The 8,152-nt window shown below is 39.3% G+C and overlaps 1 protein-coding gene and 1 non-coding gene across 2 annotated transcripts in view; both read right to left on the bottom strand.

Moving 5' to 3' along the window:
- Positions 1 to 215: 215 nt before the first annotated feature.
- The window catches only part of LOC118342031 (NADPH oxidase 4), a 24,426-nt gene continuing 16,489 nt past the window's right edge, over positions 216 to 8,152 (bottom strand). Inside the window, exons 12-18 of the mRNA XM_035680458.1 lie at positions 7,809 to 7,869; positions 6,952 to 7,033; positions 5,801 to 5,920; positions 5,592 to 5,700; positions 4,746 to 4,814; positions 2,780 to 2,880; positions 216 to 2,302 (exon numbers count right to left, since the gene is read on the bottom strand). Coding sequence (XP_035536351.1) covers positions 2,182 to 2,302; positions 2,780 to 2,880; positions 4,746 to 4,814; positions 5,592 to 5,700; positions 5,801 to 5,920; positions 6,952 to 7,033; positions 7,809 to 7,869 — 663 coding nt within the window. The 3' untranslated portion in view covers positions 216 to 2,181. The remainder of the gene's footprint in view (positions 2,303 to 2,779; positions 2,881 to 4,745; positions 4,815 to 5,591; positions 5,701 to 5,800; positions 5,921 to 6,951; positions 7,034 to 7,808; positions 7,870 to 8,152) is intronic.
- trnad-guc lies at positions 4,167 to 4,238 on the bottom strand. Its single transcript has one exon. It is a non-coding gene; the product is annotated as a tRNA-Asp (tRNA).

Here is an 8,152-nt window from a genome sequence, read left to right as displayed (position 1 = left end):
TCACAGACTGTGTGGTCTCCCTCTTTGTCACACTATTTGAGCCAGGTTGTGACATAATCAACTTCTGTTTTTGCTGAATTTCAAAAGTTTAGAAATAGCTTGTCTGATTGATGTCAGTTGATGTTTGTCAAAATAAAATTGTTTTATAAGTACATGCTTGTGACTATGAATTACATATTCCAGGATCAGAAATAGAAAACATTTTCACACTTTCAAGCAATTGAGATATAATAAATATAAATCTCTTTTATTTCAGACTTTGCCTTGTTCTTAAAAATGGACAATCCTGAAAATAGACATACAATTCAACATTTAAATATATTTAAATTTCAATGCTAAATTACAATTAGCTAATTACAATTTGAAAGAAAATGGTTGAAAAAATATCAAGATGTTGATTCCTTGTAGAAACCTGCTGTTTTTGGCACTTAAAATAACAGCTGACTCTAAAACCCTACAACTAAAAATGTAGTGTCAAACTTACAAATTAATTGTTATCAGTTGCAATTCAACTAGTATCCTAATATTTTCTTATCAGTAACTTTACTTTCTCAAGATACAGTATGTGAAAATAAAAAAAATAAAAAAGACAGACACCTACTTTTGTGGAAAAATTGCCAAAGCCCTGCAGAAGTTTTTCACATAAAATAAATTTAAACAATATAAATAAATTGAAAAAATAACTAGCTAAAAATACTGGCTTGAGGTGTAGTGTAGGTTTGCTTCTACAGTTCTTCAACAGAGAACAGATAGTTACACAACTAGATGAAAACTGAAAGAATGAATATGGTGTCTGTTTTGGTTCCACTCTTCCCCAAATCACCTCAGATTCTGATGAGTGACAATCAAATACCTATCAGATACTTAGTAGTGTCTCCCAGCTCAGACACAGGAAGTGTTTGCTCTTCGTGGTGGGACAAAAAAAAACAGCTTCCATGAGTGGGACATACAGATGAAGATCTATAGAGAGCTGAATTCCTGTACCCCTTTACAGCTGGTTTCTGTTCTAATTGGCTTGTCAGATGATGTATTTTTCCCACAAAGCGTTTCTATTATTGGTCTTTCTGAAATATTGTGTTTTCTATCAATTTTCTAAGATCAATGGATCTTTATTAATAGAAGGGGAAATTAAATTTTAACTAGTTGTAATTTTAATCTAGATAAGACAATAATCATTTGGTTAGCATTAATCAGCTCTTTTAGGGTTGTGACTACATTCCTACATACTGTAATACTAACAAAACAAATGTTTTATCAGTTGAAATTACAAGGAGCTAATTTTTTTATGTATTGTACAGAGGAAGATACTCATTTATTATGGATATGGGAAGAAAAGCGAGTGGAACAAAAGCCTGAAGTGGTACAGAGTGTGGAATTTGCTCTTATTGATCTAAACCTTATAGTCAGTAGAGCTTGCTGGGTGCCAGTTTGGTGTCAAGTAAATGTTAAAAGAACTTTGTCTGTCATAGCGCTTTGGTTACCACAGTTTATCTGCCCAAGTGGCTCCACCTGGTTATTTAAGTAAACAGTTTTTGTTTTTTCTGTCTGGTCCCTGTGTGATGTTTCACTGCTGGTCCTCTGTAAGATGAATTCCCTCTTGTGTAATAGCATTATCTTGTTATCGGCTTGTGTTTGTGGAATTGCAGCGTGTGTCAGACCTTTTTCTCTCACATTAGACTCCAACAGGAGAAAACAAATTTGATCCACAGAGGGGTGTGGAGATGAAAGCCGACAGCAACTTTAGAAAAACAGAGAACCATGAGTGGAGAATCCGAGCAGTGAGCTGGTCACTGCAGTTTTTCTCAGAGGTGATTGGATCAGATGCTGAAGCTTTCAGAGCCTGCAGGTGGAGGTCAGGCTGGTCTGTAGAGAGCAACAGGCCTCGTGCTGCATGTTAAAGTCTTGTCCTGCTGGGCCTTTTGTGACCACGGTCAGGGATACATATAAAATAGTAACATAGTCTGTGAATATTCAAGTTCTTTTGGCCTGTTTCAGTTGTTTGTTTGCAAATTTCTAGACGTGTCCAAAATTTCAAGTAACTAAGATCAGCCAAATATTTTCCAAATAATACTTCAAATAAAGAACATTTGCCCCTAAATGTGTGAAAATCCATCAATCCCAAATTTACTGTGTTTTTCGGCAAGGTTGACCTCAAAGTGTAGCGCTAGCTCTGATGTTTGATCAGCTGAAGGATTCCTTGTTGAATTCAAAGGTTGTTCCAGAGGATCGGGCTGAGTTGCACAGGCTGTGGAGAGTCCTGGAGATGCCCTTTGGTCCACAGCAGAAAACCCCGACTCGCTTACTGAAACAACAGAGAGAGTAACATTGTGGGATGTCAACAGTTAATACTGTAGAATGAATGAATAAATCAAATTTCTATTATTGTGTCATGGATACAGTTATCCCCAGCCCTTATGGTCTTACAAGACACCATATATTCATACAGGCCAGGACCAAAATCCAGAAAATCATAATTCACAGTCGAATCTCCCAATTACCACTGAGTACAACAAAATTCATAAACCACTTACAGAAACATTTAGTATGTAGTACTGAAAAAACTTCTTTTCCAGGCCTCTGAGACAAAGTTGGCCAACAATTAAACAGCCATTCCCACTTTTGCTCATCTGCCAAACAGAATAATTTAGGGTTTTGTCAAGCCATTTCATGGAACATTGACTCTCTTAAATCGTCAAAATGTATACAGTACATAATAAAATAATAAGACTAATAAGAGTGGGTTCTTACTCCACCCCTGTACATCTTTCACTCTACTCACTGCTTATTGGTCCTCCCAATCTCATCAAACAGTAACTTCCACCTGGGTCGACCAACCAGCAGCCTGGAGGTGAGCGGGCGGTACTTCTCCTCGGACATGCTCTAGAAAAGAAAATATCCCATTTTTATTAAACCTGCAATTTTGAAGTTGATATGTCAAACTTACAGCAAATGAACTGAATCACCATTTTTAGTAAATTCAAGTCCAATATTCATTCTCATTTTAGCTCAGATTTTGGTCTCTATCAACTCCTGAGGGAAATATCTGGCTCTGCTATGTCACCAGCTAGTCGCTAACTGTGTCTGCTGTTCGATGCTGAACAGATAGTGTACAGTGGCTTTTAAGAGCATTTTCACTGAAAACAGCTGCCTGAAAATGTCGCTATGAGAGCGATGACAGCAAACCAAATCAGTAAAGTTGCAGGCTGGATAGTCAAACAATGAGCTTAAACTCTCTATAGAGCCCTTTAAAGCTGTGGGGAACAGCAGTTGAGTGGTTAAAAAACGTTCATGTTAACACTGCTACAGGAATAAGCGACGAACACAGCAGCAGATTGATGATGTACATCTATAGGTTAACAGCTCCCAGTCTGTCATGATAAGAGGTTCTCCATCTTCCTCTGCCTCCATTCCCTCCACTTCTCTTCCTTTCTCCTGCTAATCTACACACTGTAGCAGCCTGTGCTCTCTCCATTAAAAGTTACCTGTAGTGCAAACAGCTGTTGGCAAAAGCAAAGTTTCTCGAAAGGTTCTTATTTAGTTATTTTAAGCATTATATTTGTTGTAAATTATTATTTAATGTATTGTGTAGGTGGCAGAAGATGTGTCTTACTTGTCATTAGTAACACTATGGACTTAATGGGCAAATATGGTTATATTTGCAGACTGCATTATCCATCTTCAATGTAAAGAAGAGATTTTTACAGAAACAAAAGAATGTCCAACACTGCTGGTTAAATTTTTGTGTTAGACAAACTAAATAAACTCACTATATATCAGGCTATTTCCACAGGATTGGGTATGAGACAAAGGTCAGGCAAAAAGTCATGTCACTGTCTTTCTGTGGTAAGCCAGCTAATAACAAGTCCTGAGTCAAAGCTTTTTCACTGAGCAATTCTGATACAAGTCATGATCTTTCTGTGGAGGGGTAAGGCAACACTGATTTCCTGCCCTTACAGGGCCTGTCTTACAAACCAAGATCAATAAAGCTGGATGTCGTGAAACAAAAACATGGACAAAAATAAATCTACTGCACAGCTTAGCACAGTTGACTCACAGTAGTGCTGCTTCCTTAGACAAGCTTCTGAATCATGACAGACTGGTTTTATGGCAGGTAGTCACTCAAGGGTTAATCAGTGAACCACAGACGTGCTTTAAAAAGTACAAATCTCCCCGTCGGGGAATTGAACCCCGGTCTCCCGCGTGACAGGCGGGGATACTCACCACTATACTAACGAGGAGCTACGAGCCAGAACCAACATGACCAAAAAAATAGGAAGTCAGCAACATCAGATGGATTTTTGAATAGAAATATATGGGTTGACCAATATGCCAAAAGAATGAATGAAATCAAGACTTCATTCTTCATCTGTCTTGAATCCTTGTACCGATATGTTTGTACAACAATAGAAAATAAAACCTATTGTAATACATTCATGGTTTCCATTAGCTGGTTGTCACAACAAGAAAATGTGAAGTTTGAAATAAGTGGATTACTACAGAAGAATACACACTGAAACAATGTGACACAAATACTGTAAAGTTCAAAGAGAGAACAAGAGACAGGCAGTTAACTCAAGAACCGACGTTAGACTTTAGTGTGTCTCTCTCTGTCATATACTGCCCTCTAGTGGGGTAGGTTTCTAATATACTGCCAAACAAAGAATCAATGAAGTGATGAATTAAATTAAATATATACAAACATACAAAGTTAGTAGTGTGTGTGTGTGTGTGTGTGTCACACGTACCTGCAAATTCTCTGTCTGACTGACGAACAGTTTCAGATTAAAGTAGTCTGGTCTGTTTTCTTGCCAAAGCTAATTGACAAACACAAACATTTCAGTGTTTAGTGATGCTGTGATGCATTGGGTCTAATTCAACAAATTGATATGTGCAATAAAAAGCAACAATTAGATTTATTTAGAATAGGAGAGAAAGTACTGTCACTAACATCCACAAGATGGCGTTAAGTACAACAAATCTGATTATAGTCTGTTTATCCAGGGTCCTGACATTTATTTTTTCTCATTTTAAAATGATTCGGTTTGCTCCCTAAGCCGTGAACAGTATACCTACAAAACCACAAAAACAACAACAGTAAATTCAGAGCTGGAGTTATGCAGAGGTACCATGACCTAATGAGTGCTTATATTGAATCAATCTATCAAGAAAAACTTTACTGTAATAAGACTTTAAAGCACAAGTGTCTCAGTAATGACCCCCCTGCTCATCTGCATTCTTTTACGTCTTTAACCTCTGACCTTCCTCTTCCACTTAAAACCCGGGAAACTTTCTTTGACCTGACTGAAAGCCAGCACACACAGGAATGGAAAGTTCCTAGCCTTATTTAACTTCCATTTTCTGAATGAACAGTAAAATCGGGGGGCATGCAGAGACATTTTGAGGCGCATTGTCTCAGTTCAAAAATGCCAATCTGCTGTCCCAATACTGACATTCAAGCAATCCAAAACACAGGATGCTGGTCAAACAATTATCAAATTCTGATTCTGAACCACAGTATTAATTGAATTTTAATTCCCACATGTTTTGATCAATGTGACATGTAGTCTATAGCATGCAGACTCTGTTCTGACCTTGTGATGCACGGCACACAGCAGCTCAGCAAACCAGTAGAAAGACTGAAGCTCCCTGCAGACCCACACAAAATACAACCTCTGCAACCTGAAACCCTTCCAGCCGTCACTGGGAGCAGGGAGGAAGGAAGACAGAAAAAAACATACAAATACTAAATATTCAATCTGTTCATCGTCTGTCAGTATATGATATTTTTTTCATAACTCACAGCAGAGCATGCAGCACGCAGGCGAACGGCGTGACTCCTATTCCACCCGCAACACACAGACTGACGTCGTAGTTAAACACTTCCTCTGATGGACTTCCAAAGGGACCATCCACGTAAAGCCTGAACATGAAGACAATTAGCCAAGAAAATGAAAACATAGACACACACATATATTTATACTTTGCCCTCATAGTCAAACACACATAAGTAGATAAACATCCTTCTTTTGAAATCCTGCAGTCTGGGTGCAGCTTGTGTGTGTGAACAGACAGCTATCCCCCAAACACACACACACACACACACACACATCAGTCAGCTCCATAACAGCTGCTCAAACACTTGTGTAATTGAGAAAAAAAAAACACACACACACACACACACACACAGATACAAAATCACAGGTCAAACATTTCTTACTGCATTACAGAAGTATGTATTCTCAGAAAATTTAACACACGAAAACTCAAAATTGAGTCCAGAAGGGTTGGTAATGCTGCAGCAGCCTTTACACGCCCCTCCGCAGGGCCTCACTGTCACTGTCACATAATCACAAGCACTGTAAAAAAGAAAATGTATTTCATGGCTGGTTTGACAGCTCTGCAGTTATTGGAAAGTCATTTTTCACTTTTAATGTAGCTGCAGCTATCAGTTTGCCCCTGTTTCAAGTTAAGCTAAACATGCTCCTGTTTCCATACTGAACACACATGAAGATGAAGAGGAAACTGGGGTTAATATTGCAGATACTTTCCAAAATGTCTGACTGATCTTTTTACTTGGAAACAAAATAAAAGTATATATATATATATATATATATATGTACACTAGCTGCAGTATATCAGTAAATGGAAACTAACCCTAACCCTCACTGGTGCACAACTTAGCCCACTTACCAGATGGAGGGGGTTTATATTGGGGGGGCGAGTTTGATGGTTTGTTTAGCTCTGGTTTACTGTCACAAAACAAACTCTCGTTCCCTCCGAACCCACATCTCCCTCTCTATCTCTGCCTATCTCTCCCTCAAACACAGAGCAGGAAGAGTAGAGGGTCAGAGGTCAGCAGGTCAAAACCTCTGACCCCTGTGTGATTCTGAGCCTTCATGAGAAATCATGTCACTCACACAGTCACACGCATAAGCATACGCAGAAACATACTTGGGGTATCTCCTCTGTCGCACCATGGGAAGAATCTCCAAGTCTATCCTCGGTTCAGGAAGTAACAGCTGTGTGAAACGCTCTGAGGAGAGGAGAGGAGAGGCTTTACATCCACTGATCTACCTCTTTAAGAATGAACATGTCATAGAGAACGCATACATTAGGTGTGCACAAATAGTGCCATATTTAGAGGTGTCTATACATTCCAGTTCAGTGTTCTCCTTACAACATGTGGTCATGGCAGATTAAGGGGCCAACACAAACAAGCCGACTTCCCTTCCTGTGTTCTGAAAGCATGTGTGCGTGGATATGTACAGTAGCAAGTGGAAATGAGTGTACATTGTTCTTGCTTATGTCGCTTGCTCCCAAAGGCCACAGCTTCCTCTAGCAGTGAGTCCCTTTTGAGTCTGCTGCATACCACTGCAGTCACATAAAAAAAGGGCAAGACAAAGGATAGTGTTTTTGCCAGTGAAATGACATCATTGACTTTTCCTTTCTCTCTCTGCCTATACTGTATGTGCATGTTAACAGTGATTCTGCACACACACAAGCAAGTTTTGGAAGTCAAAAACATCCCAAAAAACTTCCACTAATTCCAGTTTTGTCTGTTTGTGTGTGTGTGTGTGCAGAGAGAAAAGGACACGCACACATAAAAATCTAGTTTTCAGAAATGCATCCTCCCCAGAGAGGAGAGAGAATGAAGAGGAAGAGAAAACAAAATGACTTCCGTCCTGTCAACTCTGATAGTGTGTGCATGTGTCTATTTGTCTGTCCTTTTATCTGTGTCCAAGTACCCCTGTATGTCTATGTTGCGTGAGTGTGTGTGTGTGTGTGTGTGTGTGTGTGTGTGTACCCACCAGTCCAGTCTCCCACGACTCGGAGATGGATACCAAAAGTTTTCTTGTTCTCTGTGGGACACTGCGAGGAGTTAGACAACATACAGTGAGTCACAACAAAATAGACAAACGCACGCAACAGATCACCACTACTACACAGGTACACAAGCCACACTGACATAACAAGTGAACAGCCACACTGACATCAAAGTCACACAAGCATACACACTTACTTGTTGGAAAGAACGAGAAAACACGTGCAACTAACACAAAGACATGCTCACACACATAACCCAGTGCACATATACAGTACATTGCTACTCTTTTCATTAAATGTAACAATGCGCGTGCGCACACACACACAC

This window comes from Morone saxatilis, unplaced genomic scaffold (genome assembly GCF_004916995.1).
Source record: "Morone saxatilis isolate NCDOM2014 unplaced genomic scaffold, NCSU_SB_2.0 Contig8, whole genome shotgun sequence".
Lineage (NCBI taxonomy): Eukaryota > Metazoa > Chordata > Actinopteri > Moronidae > Morone > Morone saxatilis.
The sequence above is the reverse complement of the archived record's forward strand: the minus strand, read 5'-3'. Positions and strand labels throughout refer to the sequence as shown.